At 39.5% G+C, this 21,112-nt stretch overlaps 1 protein-coding gene across 5 annotated transcripts in view; it reads right to left on the reverse strand.

The window, feature by feature from the left end:
- Rapgef5 (Rap guanine nucleotide exchange factor 5) overlaps window positions 1-21,112 on the reverse strand; it is a 238,850-nt gene that overhangs the window by 103,613 nt on the left and 114,125 nt on the right. For 3 of the 5 annotated variants that reach the window (XM_058585344.1, XM_046463504.2, XM_058585345.1), the window contains one exon: window positions 9,535-9,608. In XM_058585344.1, coding sequence (XP_058441327.1) covers window positions 9,535-9,608 — 74 coding nt within the window. The remainder of the gene's footprint in view (window positions 1-9,534; window positions 9,609-21,112) is intronic. The other 2 variants (XM_046463507.2, XM_046463505.2) reach the window with 1 other exon arrangement.

A 21,112-nucleotide genomic window follows, 5' to 3' on the forward strand; every position in this document is an offset into this window, starting at 1 on the left:
TGAAAAGAGGATTGGCATTAATCTGATTTATACTTTGGAGGGTCATTATGTGTTCTGGGTTGGGTGGGAGGAATCTAGAAGACCATTTAGGAGACTGGTTTTCACATAAGAGACAGCTTGGAACTTGTGGCAGTGGGGGGCACGATAAGGATTTGTTAGAATCTGAATATATTTCCAAGGTAGGGCCAGCAGATTTTGATATTTTTATGCATTGAAAATATCAGGTCTGAGCAGCTGGAAGGATGAAGTTGTCTTTTACTGAGACTGGAAAAATTGGGGGGAGGTCTTGGAAGGAAGATACCTACTAGACATCCCAGTGGGGTTGCTGGAGGCTCAGGGAAGGGATCCAGGTATAAATTGGAATCTGGAGACATCAAAGTTTAGATGGTTCTACTTTGGTTGTAAGGATGGAAGGTTGTAAATCCAGGAGCTGAGTCAAATGTTCAGACACTGGGAAGATAACAAGTGATCAGAAAGGAAACTAAGGAAGAGCAGCTCCTGAGGAAGATCTGGAGAGCAGTGGAGATGTTTCAGAACAGAGAGAGCAAAATCCTCTCTCCAAATGCTGCTCAGGAATTAAAGAAGATGTTCAAAACAATTGACGTTAAATTTGACAGAAATAATCAGTGACTTTGAAAGAAGTCATTTTATTTGGGGGTAGAGACAAGCTTCATTAATTGTGTTAGGAAAGAAAGAGGCCCTGGCTGGAAAGCCAGGTTGAAGGGAGTTTTGCTTGATTGCTCATTGGCATTGAGATGAGGGGCATTCCAGCATCCTGATCATATTTGATTTGATGATTTCATATTTGTATCAGAAATCACTGGGTGGAGAGGGAAATCTGATGATGCAGGAGGAGGATAGTGCATTTTCACGAGTAATGTTCTTGAGCAGGAAAGATAAAGATCTACCCTCAGAAGACAGAAATATAAATATTTCATCTACTGGAACAGGAGGGAAGGGGACATAGAGGGGCAAGTATACAGGGACCTTGGGGAAATTCTTTTCTGAAGGCTTCTACTTCCCAGAAAATCAAGACATCAAGTTATTAGCTGAGAGCAAGGAGGGCGGGGCGCGGGGAGAAGATGTTAGAAGTAATGGAAAAGAAGGCATGTGACAGCCATTGGAGTTGCAAATGCTGGCAAACCTCCTCTGTGAGGGGCCAGAAAGTCAATGCTCTAGGCTTTGTGTGCCATGGGCTCTCTGCCATAGTGACTCAGTTCTACAGCAGGAGCGCAAGAACTGCAAGAAACAATAAGGTGGTGATTGCCCATAATCCTGGTGACCCAGGAGGCTGTTGCAGGAGGATTGGAAGTTCTAGGCCAGCCCTGGCAATTAAGTGTCTCAAAACTAAAAATAAAAATAAAAACGCTAGGGATATAGTGAAGTGGTAGAGAGTTCCTGGGTTCAATCTCCAGTACTACATACACAAACATTTAAAAATAAAAATATGTAAACGAATGATCATGGCTATGTTCCAAAAATACTTAACAAAAACAGGGAACAGGTTGTGGTTTATCAACTCCTGACCTAAAATAAGAGGAAAGTGGAATGGAGAAGGAAAGTGAGATTGCTGGGCTGGCAGTGTAGACCAGTGGTAGACAGACCACACATGGCCTGGGTTCCATCCCCAGCACTGCCCCGTCCCCTGCCACCAGTCAAGTATTATTAAGGGCCCACTCGGTTTTTACTTTTAAATCCTTTATTCACCCTAGCCTTCCTAATAAGGGGATATTTCTGTTTGTCAGGATTTTAATGGAGCCCATAACCAGAGATGATGCTACATACACGGAGCATCACAAAGATGCTCTTCTACTCAATCCTAAGGAGGGTGATAAGAGGGCCAAGGTGCCAAGTGTTCTTTTAAAGTAGGAAGGCACGGGAACTATTTGGGCTATTTCTCCTTGCAAGTAACATTTTTTAAACATTATATCACTTAAAGGAATATATTTCTGTTATCTAGAAATTCATTTACACCTGAGTCTAAAACTGAGTCTCCTGCCATGTCATCCTTACAGACTTTAAGATTCTGTCCCGAGACAGGAGAGAGGGTGCTAAAGAGCCTCCACCTCAGGTCTTCCTCTGTGGTTTATTCTGCAGTGTGGGCTAGTGCACCACCTCCTCTCTGCTCCCTGATGTGGCCCCCACCCCCATGTGATAGAGGACAAGGCCCAGGCAGAGCTGGCACCCAGGTGAGAGCATGGAGGGGCACAGGGGACAACCAGCCTGCTCTCACCAGCACAGGCTCCACAGCCACAAGACTGAGTTCCCACAGATTCTAATTCGGAAATTCTAATTCGGAAATAGTCTTTCCTCTGGTTGTAGTTCCTCTACACAGTTTTTTAAACAACTGATAACGGCATTAGCAAGGAAATGCTGGGACTAAGAAGAGGCCTTGACTGTTTTCGTGTGAGAAGACAAGTTTGAAAGGAACTCTAACCAGTCTTCATGTCATGATAAGCATCCTGAAAACAGGCTCTTCTTTTAGGAGGAAACATTTTTATTAGAACCAGATATTTGGGTGCACCAATCAAATATAAAAAAATAAAAATCCATCCATCTATCTATCTATCTATCTATCTATCTTATCTATCTATCTATCTATCTATCTTGCATAAGGAAAGAACCCAGGACCTCCCACATGCTGGGCATGCACTCCACCATAAGGCTATATTCCCAGATCCAAATATGTATTTTAAACACAAAATGTTATTACTTTTAAAAATGAGTTTCAGATTAACCAAATTACTGTATATTTACTCCATTATCTTCTATTTATTTATTTATTTATTTATTTGGTCTAGTTGGAAACAATGCCTTTATGTTATTTATTTCTTTTTATGTGGAGCTGAGGATCGAACCCAGGGCCTCGAACGTGCTAGGCGAACGCTCTAAGGCTGAGCTATAAAGAACTCCAGCCCAGCCCAGCCCAGCCCAGTGTCTTGATTTTTTTTTTCCTGTCCTGTGGGCACTTTGAGATGAGATTTCCTTGCCTGTTTTGGTTGTTTGAGTCTCTCTTTGTTCACTACTTTTTTTTTTTTTTTACTACTCCATTATCTTCTAATTGAAGAAGTAATACTGCTGCCTTGATTCTCTGATTCCCAAATAACTTCTAGATACATTTTCATGAGACAATTTTATAACACTCCTTGCAAGACAACTACCAAAATAACTTTCAAGGAGGGTTATGAATGCTGCTTCATCCCCTGGGGAACTTTAAGCCCAGAATTATGCCTGTATATCCTAGATGGTTTATAAGATAGTGCTTTTTAAGAATCACGCTAAGCCAAATTTTCTCTGGGGTCCCTTTCACAGCTCCATAATTTAGTGATTTAATTCAAGAAATCCATGAATTTGTTAATAAATTTTGGAGCTTTGTTATGGCAGTAGAAACGAGATAACTAATATCCCTTGATCTACTTTCACATTTTTGGTCTATTTAATATATCTATGTGAAATTAATTATATACAGCTTACCTAACACTGCTAAGGCAGAAAAAAAATAAAAGATTAATGTGTGACTGTCAGAAGCATTATTTAAGAGCCTTATTTCCAGGTCTGTTTTGAAAAAAAAAAGGAGGAAACTTTGTAATTAAAGTTTAAAACTTTGTAATTAAAAACTTTGTATAATTAAAGCTGTTCATATGATTTTCAATGTTTGAGAAATGTTATGTTAATGAAAAGTCTGTTTCCTTTATAAAAGGAATCATAAAATTGTTGTGTCAATCCCCCTCAGTGGAAAGATATGAAACTCGGACAGAATTCCCTTATGAAATGGTACATGGGTTTATAAGCAAGCAGTCCTTCGGTAACACAAGGTAAAACAGTATAGTGCCAAGTCTGAAAATATTCTCTGCATCATCTTAACTTTAAAAATCACCTTTTTTTCTAAAACTACCTTGCCAAAATATCATGCAAAAATTGCTATCAGTGCTGGACATGGGGGTGCCCACCTATAATCCCAGCAACCCTGGAGGCTGAGCAGGAGGATCACAAGTTCAAGGCAGGCCTCTGTTACTTAGTGAGGCCCTACACAACTTAGTGAGACCCTGTCTCAAAAAAAAAAAAAAAAAAAAAGGTCTGGGAATGTGGTTCAGTGATAGTGCCCCTGGGTTCAATCCTCATTACCAAGAAAAGAATAAAAGTAAAAAGTTAAATTAAAGATAAAAGTAAATTGCTATCAATTGCTATCAGCAAAGCAAAACCAGGAAGTAATAGTCAAAACTTTCACGAAAGCATTGTTTGCAAAAATAGAACAAATACTGCTCAATACAATCTAAGGCTATCCAAATACATTCTTACTGATTAGTACATAATATATTTATTCCATTAAAAGTTAAACTTTAAAGAAATTCACTGAATTTTTTTTTATTCTAAACAGAAAATATAAACAACAAAACAAAACTCTGATGAGTTGGGATGATATATTATATTACTCAACTGTATGCACCTATTTCCAAAACAGAAAATATTAAGTATTCTTCTCAGGAAAATTCAGAAGACAGGGCATTAATTAAAAATTAAAAATTTTTTGAGAGGCAAATACTTATTTTGTCAAACTTCTTTTGGGGAGGGGGGAAGAAAACTACAAAAAAGCTCTCCATAGATGAGATGGGAAAATACTCCATTTGATCATTGAGGAAGAACGACAAGGTGCCCACAGTGACTGCATCAGAACAGAAAGAGTGACAGTCAAGGCAGCTTTTCTAAACCCCTGGTGTCACAGCAGCAGACCTCAACCCCAGGTTGGGGTGTCAGGCAGCCTTAGAAATCACTCCATGACTCCGAGCCCCTCACTGTCCTGGTGAGGCAATGAAAGTGCAGGTTCCTTCTTCCGGGCCTCTGAGTGGAATTGATCTGCAGCCTGCTTGGACAGAGCCATCCTATGCCCTGGTGCAAAACTTCATCCTGCCAGAGCCTACTGAGAGCTCAGGAGGCAGCGAAACCAGTCACAAGGAATTTATAATTGCTTCCCTCAAGTCCTCTCTTAATCTTTATACTTACAGAATATTCCCTTCTGGTTAAAGTCATAATATAATATGATAAATTTACATAGCTGATGAAGTAAGGGGCTCATCCATTTCATACACCTGATTCCTTGAGCTTTTATACTAGAGTAGGGAGGCCACTAATATTTTATCTTGTTTCAGCCTGAGAGAAATTACAGCTCAGAATTGCAAGCAGAGCAGCAAAATTGAAAAATAATTAAAACGTAAACAAAGGGGATAAGCAAACTAATGGATTACAACATGAAGGATATAAAACGATTATGTGTTTTGTATGACAGTCCAAATAAGAGCTATCTTTAGGATTTTTTTCTTCTAAAGTACACTTTGGCTACTGATGAAATTTAAAATATTTAGCAATTAAGTTGTATAATTTACAGTTATAATCACCTAATAGTGAAATGATTGATTCAAATGGGGGATAGGAGAGAATGAAAATAATTATCAAATCTTGTGGTCAATATCCAACTGACTCAAAGCAACAATTTCCAAAGTTTGACCAATTACAAATTACTCATTAAAGATCTCATTAGAAAATGGGAAAATGTAGAAACATTTTGACAAAGATCTCGAGTCCTTTACTCTTGTAGTAAAGAATAAAGTGGCTAGAATGTTTCATTTATAAGACAGATGGAGAATAATACTGCATCCCAGCCACTTAAATTTTTAAATAAAAACAATGAGACAGATGATCATGATGATACTGATAATAACTGACAGAGGTTAAAATCTTTGAGTGCTTACTATGTACCAGGCATTGTACTAATTGCTTCACATGTAGTCATTTAATTTTCAAAACAAACCAACAATTACTCTCATTTTACAGAAGTTGGAAAAGCAGTCTGAACCATGATTAAAAGCAGGCATGTTGGAACCAACCTGTCTTGCTCATCTATAAAATGATGCAAATCACACTATCTACCTCGTACGGTGTGTTGTGAGGTTTAAGCACCTGGACAAAAACAAAGACCTTAGAAGAGTGACCAGCAAGTCTGAAGTGCTAACTGTTAATATTGATGTGATCACCGAAAAGAAAAAAAGGGGCACAGGGAGAGCTGCACTGTCCAAGGCTACTATGGCAGAGCCAGGAAAAGAACCCAGGCAGACTGGTCCCAGAGGCAGGGCTCCGACACCTCACGCTGTGCTGCCTGACACTGACTGAAATTCTTTTATGTGCCAAGACTACAGGTGTTTTGATTCTGTTTGCATTTTTGTTAATTTTTATTTATTTTTTTCAGTGCTACAGGCTAAACCAAGGGCCTCTCAAATGCCAGGCAGGGGCCCTACTGCTGAGCTACATCCCCAGTTCTTGTAGACACTTTTTAAAAATTTTGCCTTTATTTTTTCATTGGTTCTCTTTTAGATATACATGAGAACATGGAGAATAACGTATTCTAATTAGGATCCCATTCTTGTAACCACAAGAACTGATATGAAGTTACACTGGTCGTGTATTCATACGTGAACACAGGAAAGTTATATCTGGTTCATTCTACCATCTTTCCTATCCCTTCCCTTCATTCCCTTTTGTCTAATCCAGTGAACTTCTATTTTCCCCATTCCTCTTACTGTGTACTAGCATCCACATATCAGAAAGAACATTGGACCTTTGGGTTTTGGGGATTGGCTTATTTCACTTAGCATGATGGCCTCCAGATCTTTTTATATGACTTCATTTCAACCTCACAACAACCTTATATCTCAATTTTACAGAGATGAAAACCATTCATGCTAGATAGTGCCCAGCAAAGTGGGGACACCACAGCAACAAAAATGTGGTAGTGCTACTCACTGGGAACTCAGATTTAGAGACAGTAAGAGACTTGCCAGCCATTTGGAGCAAACCCAAGTCTAAATGCTCTCTTGGATCTGACAGTGTCAGACAATGTTGAAACAGGGAGTTTCTTAGGCATAAACAAACAAACAAAAACATTTTTAGTGAGAGAAGGAAGAGAGGAGGCAACTAATGAGGAGAGAATAGAGTTCTTTGGCAGGTAGGAAACCTGTGTATGACAAGGCCCAGTCTCTCTGGGTTAGTGACCATCTTAATCCTTTACGTGCCCAAAGCGGGGGCATTTCCCCCACAGTAATAATACTTAATAAAGTACCACAAAGAATGAATGAGAAACCAATATTCACTTAAATTGTTTAAAATACCCTGGAGTGAAGAACAGCTGTATGCCTGGAGTCTGGCATACAGGTGTTCGTTCAATCAACTATATGTGTATACATGAAACATCAAATAAATAAGTCATGTCAATTATACACATATGTACATACCCATGAGCTTACACATTTATTTCTAATTCTACCCAGGAATCTGAGGGCAAAAACTCTGAAAATTTTCTTTCAGCTCATCTCCTATGACCTGAGTTACTGATTCTATCCAAAGAAGCTAGATAGGTGGGTCTGCAGAATCAAACCAATCAAACTGGTAGTTCCAGATGGCCTCAGATGAAGCTTGACAGAACAGAGCAGGTAACAGTGGCCTTCCTTCCTATACAGCCTTGACCTATACCACTCATAATTATGCTTTCCAGTGACCTTGACTCTGCACCTAAACAGAATCTATTCCTCGTCTAATTACTGATTCACTGGTTTCATTCTTCTCTATGTCCTGTAGATATGTGGTTATGTTACTGTTGTTTAATAAAATCACAAAATCTCAAAGAGCAGGATTTGTGTATCCTTTTGAGAAATAAAATGAAATTCAAATTGACTTTTGCCCATTGAATAAGTTCAAAAGAAATAAACAGCAAGAGCAGTTTAAATTTAGAAACATCTGGGCTGAGGATGTAGCTCAGAGGTACAGTGTTGGCATGCATGAGGGAGGCCCTGAGTTCCCTGCCAAGCACTGCAAATAAATAAATAAATGAATGAATAAATGAACAAATAAATAAATAACTTAATTAGCTTATAAGCAGCCCACCAATAAATTAATAATTTATAAAATCTCTGAGAAAGTAGTAAATGCACTAAGTTGGGGATCCCTGGACAGGCTTGCTTGTGTAATATCAATAGAAACTCATAGAAGGCAACATCTTTAACATTATAAGAGCACAACAGGTGAATTTATTAAAATGTTACAACATATGTAATCTTGACTGAAAAAAATTAGTGTGACTATTCTAACTGGATCAGCAGATTTAAAAACTTCAAGGTGAAGGCAGTAGGTCAACCAGGCTATGAATCTTCAAATGTTCCACTTTTTATATAGTTTTTGACAGCCATAGGGTGTCCTATGTTTTAATGTCATAATGGTATCTGGAGGCTAAATTGCTACCAAAAGCACACCCATGCCATGGCTTAGTGACCACGGCTAATACAGCATCTCTGGCAGGTAAGGCACCTTGCTCACTTGTCTGGACAGCTGCAGCTGTTGGTGCCATTAGTTGGACCATTCACCTTTGCCTTCTTCAAGAGAAGGTCTGCCCTAAGGGTGGCCTCTCCTTCAGGTTCTCTGCTTTCTCTGGAAAGTGGGATTTCTCTCTCTTTCCCTCCATTTTCCCCTCATGAATCAAATTATGCAGTAGTTCCTCTTGTCCCAAGATACATTCCAAGAACCCCCAGTAGATGCCTGAAACCACAGCTACTACTGAGCCTTATATATACTATATCTTTTTCTAGTCATATATGTATACATAACTATGATAATTTTTTTCTGTTACATATTACAAACTTTAAATTTGATATATTAATCACAGTAGAGAGAATAACAACAGTCACAGTAAGAGGTTAACAACAGTAATTAATGATAGGACAAGTATAACAATATACTATAAAAATGTTATGAATGTGATCTTTATCAAAGTATCTTATTTACTGTATTCATCCTTTTTCTTGTGATGATATGAGATGGCACAGTGCCTATGTGATGAGGTGAAGTGAGGTAAATGACACAGATACTGTGACATAGTGTTAGGCTATTTTGTGTAAGGGTACATAAACACAAGTCTTGCAGGACCTTGACAGTTGACCTGATAGCTGAGATAGTTACTAAGTAACTAACAAGTAGGTAGTATATACAGCGTGGATACAGTGGACAAAAAGGTATGATTCAAATCCTTGAGAGGACAGAGCCAGACAGCTCCAGATTTTATCTTGCTACTCAGAGTGGAACACAATTTAAAATTTGTAGTTGGGCTGGAGATGTAGCTAAGTGGAAGAGTATTTGCCTAGCATTCATGAGGGCCTGGGTTTGAACCCCAGTCCAGCACTGCAAAAATGAAAAACAAAATGTCATTATGAATTGCTGATTTCTGGACATTTCCATTTAGTATTTTTTTGGATACATAATGAATAACTGAAACCGCAGGCAGTGAAACCTTGTGGGAAGTCCTGTAAATAGGATTGGCAGTTCAGGGTCCTTCTTGTGAAATACCTTTATACCAAAACTAAATACTTTATTCCCACCAAACGACTATTTACAGAACACAAAAGGTAAAATCTGTATCATCTGCAAACACCTGTTCCCCTCACCACCCTGAATAGAGGAAGGCACAGCAAGGAGCTGCTGCAGAACTGACGGTACCTGAGGATCCAGAGCCCCTTCAGCTTCTGTCACAGTCACACGCTTGTCACTGTCCTCCTCATCCTGTTCAACTGCTTAAAGAAAAAAAGAACAAGAGAAAACAAATGTAGCACCATAAGAAAAATGCTTCACGTAATTTTCTTTCAGGCAGCAATATGGCAGGAAAAATGATAGAAGGTGGATTTATAAAATTTAAATTGCAGCACTATTTCTTTGTTTGTTTACCATTTCTTGATATTTGGATGAAAAGTTAAATATATCACCGGACATTTTTCATGTACATTATCCATCTATTAAATCCATGGGAGCAGGAAAATTTAATCTCAATTCTTCACCTAAATCCAACCTGACATCATAGCAGTGTTGTGCTTCACCAAAGGGAATCTGGGATACGGATAAAGGTTTCTATTGAGAGGAATCATTTTTTTTCCCCTTTTATGAATGAGGTTTTCTGGCAGGCTGTGTAAGTGTCATATAATAAAAGAAACACAATATTTTATATATTGGTTGCTTGGTGCATTGTTACCACAAAATTCTAAACTGTGGAGTCCTGAATCCACCTCTCTGTTCCCCAACATGTCTCTGTCCAAGTCCTTATCTCCCTTCCCTCACTGTTGCAATAACCTCCTACGCTAAGCCCTTGATTTCAGCTTCTTCCTTATTCAGTCCAGCTTGGGCACAACTGCTAAAATAATCAGTCTCAAAAAATATAAAAACAAGTGCCAGGTGTTGGCCTATGTATTATTTATTTTACTAAGTGAACTTCTGCTCATCACTGAATGCCTTCCCCCAAGACTCTAGCTTCCTCTGAATCTCTATCTTCACACTAACATTCAGCAACAATAAAAAAAAAAAAGTGTTCTATGCAACTCAAATCAAAGAGTGATGACTAGCTCCATGAAGCATAAATATTATCTGGGGAAATAGTCAATAACAACTATTACTATAACTGGTAATTAAAGAAAAAATAAGATGAAATTAAAAGTCACAATAAGGGCCTTAAAAGAACAAATAGGAGCTGGGTGCAGTGGCACACGCCTATAATCTCAGCAATTCAGGAGGCTCAAGCAGGAAGACTATAAGTTCAAGGATAGCCTGGGCAACTTAATGAGACCCTTGCTCAAAATAAAATTTAAAAAGGCTAGGGATACAGCTCAGTAGTAAAGCAAACTTGGTTTCAATCAGCAGGAAAGAAAAAGAAAGAAAGAAAGAAAAAGAGAGAAGAGAGTAAGTGAGTGAGTGGGGGAGGATGGCAGAAGACCAACTAGCAGAGGTCACTGTATAGAGAGGGTCATGGGCAGTGCTTCTCTAAAAAAGTGGTCCTGGTGGGCTGGGGTTGCGGCTTAGTGGTGGAGCGCTCGCCTAGCACCCATGAGGCAGCGGGTTTGATCCTGAGTATCACCTAAAAGTAAATTAAGGGTATTGTGTCCACCTACAAACTAAAAAAAAAAAAAATTTAAAAAAAAGAAGTGGTACTGGGGCCCAGACTTGAAGGTTGAGGTGAATGAAGCTACACATGGCAGAGGACAGTGACATGAGACAATCCTGAACACAGTACAGTCCACAATAAATTTAGATTTGATCTTAAGAACATGGGGAACCTTTAAAGAATTTTACATGAGAAATTGTGTGATTTGATATATGTGCTCCTTTCTTCTTTTTGGCTTCTTCACAGAGAACAAAATCAAGTGGAAGTAGGGAGACCAGTTAGGCAGCTATTGCTACCATACTGTCTGGAAAGGACAAGGGCTTAGACCAGAGAGTGACAATGAGCAGGAGAAACTGCATGACTTGAGTTGTATTTCTTTTTTCTTTCTTTCTTTTTTTTTTTTTTTACACAAAATGGACACAACTTGCCTGTGAACTGAACAGGGGAGAAGAGGGAGAGGCAGGGGTCAGTGATCCCTGCAAAGCAGGATAAATTATTCCTTGTATCCACCATGACATTTACCCTTTCTGCCTTCTCCATCAAAAACATAGCAACCTCACTAACGGGAAGTAACCTGCTGTACTTATGGATTCGCTTTGCATTATTTTGTGTACTTTTAAATATTTGCTCTCTGCTCTGTATTTTTTAGAATATCATTTCATGCGCCTTTTGCTTTTGTATGCCTTTTATTCCTGGGGTGCAGCACTCAGCATGGAGCCCCCTACAGTGCTGTGAATACAGCACTACTCAGCAAGCCCTGACTGGGACCGACAATTCATCCCCGAGTGACCACAATGGCACTACTTGACAACACCTACTTACATAATAAGCTACTTTTTTCTAAGCTATTTATGAAAGAAGAAGGGAAGAAGAAAAATTCTGTTAACTCCACAGACCACCAAGGTAAGTCCTGCCAGCTAAGCATCTATAGGTAGGCAAAAACAGTGGAAGGGGGCAGAGACTTTTCTCCTCTTTTAAGAAAAAAATATATATGTGCCATTCATACTTGTTCTGTAGCTACTGTTACCCAGTTAGGAGGAAACTTCGAATAAAGAAAAACACTCATGTTTTCTTGGAAAAACTAGAGGTGAGAATTCAAAGGAAAAACAAAATCTAGAATAACACCCTAAACTCCACTTAAAATGGCAGAGGGCTGCAGAAGTGAGGAATTCCATTTAATCAACTGAAATGAGAAGTACTATCCTGGAGGGTAAGTTAGTGATACACCAAGCCGGATCACATCACATGAGGAGCAGTCACACTTGGGTATTTCATTTGTGCTTTATTTGAATTTTTGCTCTTTAAAGCTTTAGTTTTGATGAATAATGAAGAAAATTAAATTCTGGAGTATTTTAGCCTACTAAATTTATTTTAAAAATATATTTTTTAGACTCTTTCTGCCTCGGCCTCTCCATTCTGATGCCATGTAATGAACTGCTCCCTCCGCCATACCCTTCCACCATGCTCTTCAGCCTCATCATGAGCCCAGAGGAATAGATTGGCCATCGATGGACTGAGACCTCTGAAAATTTTGTGCTTCTGTTCAGCAAGAACTGGAAGATGACCCCAAAATGGTATTCCCTCTCAGCAAGGCTCTCCAGGGACCTCAGACTCACACAACCAATGTGGAAAAGAAACCTAAAAACATCTTTGGAACAGATCTTAATACAGATCAGTCCCTTTGTGGATGAGCAGTTAAAGGCAGAACCACTACAAAGGCAGAACCACTATGTAACATGTTCTCCCTAAATTGCCAAGAGTTCTGGAACTTGTGATCCTCTTGCCTCAGCCTCCTGAACTGCTGGGATTACAGGTGTGAACCACCCCACACAGCTGAGGAAGGACTCTTTACAACTGAGAAGAGCTATCTGCAATAGGAGAAAGAAAGAGATGAATAGTGTTATGCATAGTTCTGTATTAACAAGGGCATTTGAATACTCATGAGTTGTACAAAAATGAAACAGATTACTTCCTTAACTGGTTAGATGCTGATCTCTGAAGGTTTGCAAGCCAATACTGGATTTTGTGCAGAAGTAACAGAGAGAACCATCAGATAGAAAATTTGAATCACAAGCCTTGTCTTCTAAGTAGCCCCAAATCCTGTGAACCACATGAATGGTACATTTGTCAAGCACTGTTCTCACACACAATATTTATGGTACCCTTCAAGGGTATAGCAGGATGTTGGGAGAGGTTTATCTAGCTTCTCAGAAAGGAATATGAGGTTAATGTGTCAAAGCTCTGTGTATACCTAACAATTTGGCGATTCATTGTATATATACTTCACATGAAAGTTAAAAGTACTTTAAATAAATATTGAAGTCTCTTAATGATAATGATATGTGTGTGTGTGTGTGTGTGTATTTTAGTTGTAGATAGACACAATATATTTATTTTTATGTGATGCTGAGGATCAAACTTGCCTTACATGTGCAAGGCAAGCGCTCTACCATAAAGCTAACAGCCCCAGGCCCTAAATTCATTTTTTTGTTTTGTTTTGTTTTAAAACAACAAGGTACTTGGGTGTAAACATTTCTTTTTCTTACCTTACTAACCTAGGACATTAAACATTCAGGACAATGAATAACAATTTTGTGTTGTTGAGATTTAGGCATAATTCTTAATATGTGAAATAGAATTACAGTTATTGATAATACCTGTCAAGTTGTTCATTCTCATCGTTTAAAACATTAAAATTACAGCCGGGTGTGGTGGTACACATTGTAATTCCAGTGGCTTGGGAGGCTCAGGCAAGAGGAATATGAGTTCAAAGCCAGCCTTAGCAAAAGTGAGGCACTAAGCAACTCAGTGAGACTCTGTCTCTAAACAAAATACAAAATAGGGTTGGGGATGTGGCTCAGTGGTCAAGTGCCCCTGAGTTCAATCCCCAGTACTCCCTCAAAAGAAAAGAAAAGAAATAGAGTTACAGGAGGATCATACAAACATACAACCAAACTTAGGGTAGAAAGTCAGTTCTTTTTTTCTATCTTGTTGGCAACATAATGCTTGCTTTGTTCTTTCATTCACCCATTTGTGTTACTTGGGACTGAACCTCCGGCCTCCTGCATGCTAGGCAAGCTCTCTACCACAGAAGTATATCCCCAGCTCTCAAATGTTACATTTATTGTTGCAGCTTTGCAGACTTCAAAATCTATTGTCTGGCATTACACTTAAATTAACAGAGAGGGGAAACTGAGGCTGGTCATGGGACTCTAGTTTGCATACTGGAGAGACTTTCTGCTGGACTCTGAACCTCAATACTCTGAGGTGAAGAAATGACAATATTCTAACATATAAATAACATTATTTTCTTGGAAATACTGAAAAATCATAATTCCAAGGATGCATTTTAGCCACTGGCTTATATATACCACTTGGGAACAAAAACTTGTTTACCCTGGACTTCCAAGGATTTATGATCACCCCATGAAGTCACATGCATGAAATGCGTGGCTGGAGCCATCTAAAAAGGAATGCTCACTCTGCTGAACCTTTCATAGGCAGATTAATGTTAATGTCAGAGAATAAATTAGGAGACAATTTCCCTCTTCATACCTCCTAGTAGTGAGGTACTGTGTGGTATAAGGAGGAAGCAGAAGCTGTCAGATTTGAGTTTAGTTTTTCTTTTATCTGATCAAATAAAGGTAGGTTGGGCAAATTTTCCTATGCAAATATTGACTCTGGGACAGTTTCTCCCAGCAGAACACGTACACAAGGAATGACAGCTTCTGGGCCCAGGGAGGCTGGGAGCCTCACTCTCTGCCAACACAAACCATCCCCTTATCTCTCCACACTCAGAATCTAAAGCAAGAAACAGCCTTTGAAAATAACTTACCACAACAAAAACACAAGTTTAAGATCTAGAGCATGTACTCTGAATAGTGAACATTAGAGTCCACATGAGAATAAGAAAATATGTGAATTAATTAGCACTAATTCACATAATATCTAGTTTAAATGTATCTATTTGTAAATTAGCGAAAAGGGATTCAAGATGAGTGACAGTTGATAGTCCCTAAGGATCTCCAGGCTTGCCTTGATGTCGTTTTCTTGATGATTTGGGAGCAAAAGGTTTTCTCCCCACCCCCATCCCTAACTTACTAAGATGGGTGCTAAAAAAAAACTCTCCTAGTAATGGTACTAATAATATTACTTGGAAAAAGAGAACTGATGTCCTTTCAAAGCAATGCTTAGGTAATTTCTGATTAATTTTGCAAAGATTAAGAGCCACATTAAATACTCAACGAATGTAAGGCACTATGGTTGGGACCCTTCTTTAAGAATTAAACAATTTTTTTTTCTTCCAAACAAATGAAAAATTTTCCTACAGACGGAAATTTAGTATTTTAAGTCTCTGTGTAAGAAATCAACAAATATAATAAAGAAAAATGATTTGTTAGATTCTTTGCCAAGAAATTAAGTTTGGGCAATAATATAATCTTTCACCTGGGCAGCATTTTTTTTTTTTTCAAAGAGAAATCCCTTTCATAAAGGGTCTCATCTGACATTCAGCCTTGGGCAGATAAAAGCATGTCCATTTCATAGATCAGGACACTGAGACTAGTAAGGTGAAGTTCTCATTCCTAGTCTTCATATGTAAATGTATGTATCTGCAGCTGTTCATCTCTGCCTCAGTCAAGGATGGAGCAGAACAGCACCAGTCAAACTAATCCCGACTAGGACTTCTTCTCTTTTTTATTTTTTCAGTACTGGGGATTGAATCCTGGGCCTTGTGCATGCTAGACAAGTGCTCTACCATTGAGTTATATCCCCAGCCCTTGTTATTTTACTTTGAGACAGGTTCTCACGAAGTTGCCCAGGTTGCCCTCTAACTTTTGATCCTCAGCCTCCAAAGTAGCTGGGTTTAAAGGCATGTGCCTGCCACTACACCCAGCTTTTGACCAAGATCTCATTTCATTTTTAATGAAACAGAATGGGATGCAAAAGAAAGGATAGGGAATATAGTTAAGATTGAAAATGCATCACAACTAGTACTTTTCACAAGTGGGAATGAGATGCAAACCAGGTCAGGATCTTTATGTGTTCTATGGGTTGTGGACATAAAAATGTTAAGAAAACACTGTTGTGTTTCCAGGCTGCAGGAGGCAGGACCCAGTTCCTCTTTATGTAAATAATCAACTGTTTTTTTGTACCCTCCTGGAACTGGTCATAATATTTACTTTTGGAGGCCCCTCAACAACATGCCATGCACATTCAGCAAGGAGCACATCCTGTGCGGGAGAGAGGGAGGGCAGGGGAATGATCCTGCAGGAAGAAGTGCTCAGAAAGCAGACTTACTGTTGTCAATAAATAACCCAAATGTTTCCCAACACTCAAATCTCTTCTGGTCTTTACAAAGAAAAAAATGTACGTGTAACTTTTTACATTTTTGTTTTGTTTTGTTTTGAGCACTGAAATTTGAAAATTAGGAATGGGAATTTACCACCCACTCACTCCATGTGGGGTTACAACCCGGCTGTCCAGAGCCCCGGAGCTCCTCTCTGAATGCTGACCAGTGACTGTTGCTTCTCTATCCCAACAACCTTCTCTCAGCCCCAAGCTGTGCAGACTCTCACCTGAACCTGAGTCAGTTGATTTAAAACCCTCTTTTCTGCATCCTTGAACCCTTGTAAAAATCCAAGTTTGTCCCAATCTCTCTTCTTCTCTTTGTCACTTCCCTTGGTGATCTTCTCTGCTCCTATGGTTGCAATTCCTCACTGCAATGAGGGTTATTCCCCAAACTGTCAGCATCTCTGCCCTCTCCTCTGAGATCCAGGCCTGCAGCTCCAGTGACACGGGGAACATTTTTGTTTCATGCACTATGATGTTGTCACCTACATGCAGGCTGCAGCCCAGCCCCTGTCCTCGAGAGGGAGTAGTCCTCTGGAGTGATGATGTCGGGGCCTGGAGTTGCAGGCACCATCTTTGCTCTGCTCCACAGCCTCTTCTTCCTCCTGGGCTTTGTTATGTACCTCAGATCACCACCACGTTCTGAACCTGGAAGGACCTGGAAACCCCAGGCATCTTCATGGGCTTCCCTCCACCTGGCCTTCCTATCAGTCTCGTACTAAATCCTGTCACTTCTCCACTTGCGACACTTCCGCCCGTCTTCTTGGCCACTGTCACGGCTCAGGATGTCATCGACTCTCACCTGCTGCTCTCACAGCCTCACTTTCATCTATTCTCCATACAGTTGCCTGAGTTGCATTTCCAAGGTGGGAGAGTGATCATGTCACCACCCCACCACCACCTGGCCTCTGCCATTTAGAGAACATGACCCTAATACCAGGCCAGTTCCATAGCACCGTCCCCAGAGATGTGTGGGCTTGGAAGCTCTCACACCAATGCTCCACTTTCTTCAGCACTGACCAACAATCAAGCTGAAGCCCTCACCTTGACCTCAAAAGCCAGGCCATCAGGTCTCGGACTCTCTCTCCAGATGCATCTCCTACATTTCTTGTTTCTGGCCTGGGAGATCCTCCTCCCCCCTTTCACCAGGTAACACCATCCACGGGATTCCCCAGCCCAAATACCATCTTCATGAACAGGCCTCTGAGGTCCTCACTACCCATGTCTGGGGCCCTAGACAAATGAAGCACCCTCTCCTGGACTAACAGAGCTTTTTCCATACACCAACGTTTTTATCTCAGTGTTTTATAGTTAGCAACACAAACAATACTCTACTAATCTTACATCATGAATTCCTCAAAAGAAGAGAATATTTTCATAATTCGCTTGAATCAAATGTATGAAAAATGATATGTCAAGAGCTTTGTAATGTTTTGAACAACTAATAATAAAAAAAGAAGAGAATATTTTCATATTCCCAGCACTAGAGATAATTTCTAGTACACAGTCATGCTGTGTAAAGGTGGGCAATTCAGAAAGCAATAATTGTAAGATAAATACAAGTGGGAAAATGTAACATCCCCTTGAGAGGAAGGGATTGAGATAATCCAAGCGGCTTCAAAGAAAGGGTAGACTCTGACAGGCAGATTAGGTGAGGGGAGGAAGGCAGTCAAGGTGGTGAACTGTTAAATAGCAGAAGAAAATTGGATAAAAGCTTAGGCACAGTGACAGTGCAGTATGGGGATAATAAAATACAAAACTGGAAAAGAAATTGTGCTTTACTGTAGTTTGTATCTGGAATATCTTCCAAAGGTTCATATGGTAAAGCCTTAGTCCCCCCAAGCCCCCACCACCTTAGCACTACTGGGAGGTGGTGAAGCCTTTAGGAGGTGGGGCCTAATAGGAGGTATTTAGGTCATTGGGGCATGACCTTGAAGGAGACTGCGGGACCCTGGCCTCTTGCTTGCTTTTTCTTTCACTTCCCAGGTAAGAGGTGAGTGGTTTTACTCTTCCACACACTTCTGCCATGATGTGCAGCCTTGTCACAGACCCAAAGAAATAGGCAAATCAATTATGTCCTGAAATCTCCAAAGTATATATAAGACAAGTAAGTCTTTTTACTCTATAAGTTAATTATGTCAGACATTTATTATATGGATGGAAGGCTGACTAACACAGGAATGAATATTAGGCTAAGGAACTTGAAGTTCATTTAGTAGCAAGTAAGGTAGGATGGGCAAAGGAAATATCACTATGATAGTGATAAGTGTGTACAGCTCTAACTGTTTCAGGCACTTGATAAACTTTTAATGTGAATTATCCCATTTAATCTTCCCTATATCCCTGTGGTAAAGATACTAGCATTCCTGAACTAAGGTATGTGACCACTGGAAGCAGGTTAATAATTTGACACCTTTTAATGTTAATATGTATTAAATATATTTCAGGACTTATTTAGTGGGACTAGTGAGAGGCTAAATTTCTATAATAAAAGGTGAATGACATTTCTTGGGATTTAGCATTTACCTTTATAAAATCATCTCATTTGGTAATTTTCCAACACTATAAAAATATTTTTTTTAATTTTAAATTGACAAATTATAATTGAGTATATTTTCCGACACTTTTAATACTTAATTTTTATGACACTCATAAATTTTCTTACACATTTACACATACATGTATAAAAATCACATTATCCAAGCCAGGGACGATGGTGCATGACTGTAATCCCAGCAACTTGGGAGGCTGAGGCAGGAGGAAAGTGAGTTCAAAGCCAGCCTCAGCAAAAGTGAGGCATTAAGCAACTGAGTGAGACCCTGTCTGTAATAAAATACAAAATAGGTCTGGGGATGTGGCTCAGTGATTGAGTGCCCCTGAGTTCAATCCCTAGCACCCCCCAAAACAAAACAAAAAAACCCCAAAAAACAAAAATCACACTGTCCAGGCTGAGCAACTCCTCAGGCATGATTTGGTTTTAGAATTATCACTAATCACCACCCAAAAGCTAGCCCATCTACAGGTTAGTGGGGCTGCCGTGGTGGGCCTTGAGTGGTGCTTAAATGAGAAAGTATTCTCAATATTCACTGAGAAAGTGTTCCTCACAGATAGATGTGTATATATAGATATATATGTGTATATATATATTTACCTCCATCAAGGAGCATTTATAAATGTCCAGCAGACTCCATGTACATTTTGTCTGTTTTATTATTCTTATTATAGAAATGAGTTAAATGAGATGATATAATATCTGTTATCCTAGTGATATTTTAGGGCAGGTGTACAGTTGACTCCCCCCCCTTAATCTGATTTCAAGTACCACTAATTATCCTCATTTTACAGATTGAAAAGCTGAATCTAAAAGAGGCTAAATAGCTTGTCTGGAATTACACAGGAGTCAGTGGAAGAGAAAGTTAAGTACCGAGGTCTGACTCTATCTGTACCAATATGCTATAAAGATTAAATTGTCTTTGGGCATGGTGGTTCATGCCTATAATCCCAGCTACTCAGAAGGCTGAGGCAGGAGGATCACAAGTTTGGGGCCAGTGTTGGTGACTTAGTGAGTTCCTGTTTCAAAAGATAAAAAGGGCTGGGATGTAGCTCAGTGGTAGAACACTTCCCAACATTCATGAGGCCTGAGTTTAATCCCCAACAGTGTGAAAAAAAAAAGAGATTAAATTGTCTAAAATTAATTAAGCAAATGGGAGGCTGAAAACTAAGAAAGCAGGAGGTTTACTGCCAAGAGTCTGAGCAAGAACTGACTTGAATTTCCTACTAGGCCTTTGAAAATTAGAGCCATAATAACTTACTCATTTTTTAAGTGCCCACTCCCTCCTCCCCAAGCCTCACAAACCATGCTTTTATATAGAGCAGAAAAAAAATGTTTGCTGCATAAAAGAAATGTATTACTTTCACTCACATTTGAATGAAGGTATGCTGGCAATCTACCACCCTCAAAAGACACAATCGATGTAGCTAAAAAGCTCTGGCATCCTTGCCGACGCCTACACTGCACACACTGCGCTGGAGGGGCTCTAACAAGAGAGAAGCGCTCTGGCTGCTGCTTGCCCACTGCCTCCCTGATGCATGATTTATCCCAGCCCTAAGGCAGAGAGGATTCCATTTCAATTCTGTGTCTTTGTCTCACAGTCAAGACCCTCCAAACTTCCTTCTCTCCCATTTCTTAGTAGGTTTTTACAGTATTTTCTTTTGAATAAAATTCAATACAAGCCCAGTTAATGGAAAAGTTACTCAACAGAAAAATGATAATGTCACTAGAGCAAAGGTATCCCATATCAGGTCCTTTAATTTGAGCATAAACATTGACCCCATTCACCAGGACAATAAAGAGCAATCAGTACTTGATCCCAGTAGCCAGTTTCCGTTCCTATGCTTACCAAGCAATGTACCAGAAAAAAAAAAATTATTGTAATACAAAGACAGCTTGTATATTAGCCAACCAAAATAAAACCTCAATGGATAAAAATCAAAGTAAGCTTAGGTATGATTCTTCTTTGACATTTTTCTTGAGAGGCAGAATGATCTAGCTTTTTCTACATGCCTTTTGAGGATGTGTTCTGATGATGGGACAGATTCAGACCAATCTGCTATGATCACACTGTACAAGACAGGAGTAGCAATGACGCTCAGACACTGTATGGTGCTCATTCATTTAAAAAGATCCGAGTACACGCCACCACTCTATATGATCTCTCTTGGGAACTAAATTTGAAAAGATCTGTCTTGGCTAATGGCTTCAGAGCCTGTGTTATGCCATCAGAAAGCTATGTGCTTCAT

The sequence above is a fragment of the Marmota monax genome, unplaced genomic scaffold (genome assembly GCF_021218885.2).
Source record: "Marmota monax isolate L192 unplaced genomic scaffold, Marmota_monax_Labrador192_F-V1.1 WCK01_AAM20220418_F8-fsc00057, whole genome shotgun sequence".
Taxonomy (NCBI): Eukaryota; Metazoa; Chordata; class Mammalia; order Rodentia; family Sciuridae; genus Marmota; species Marmota monax.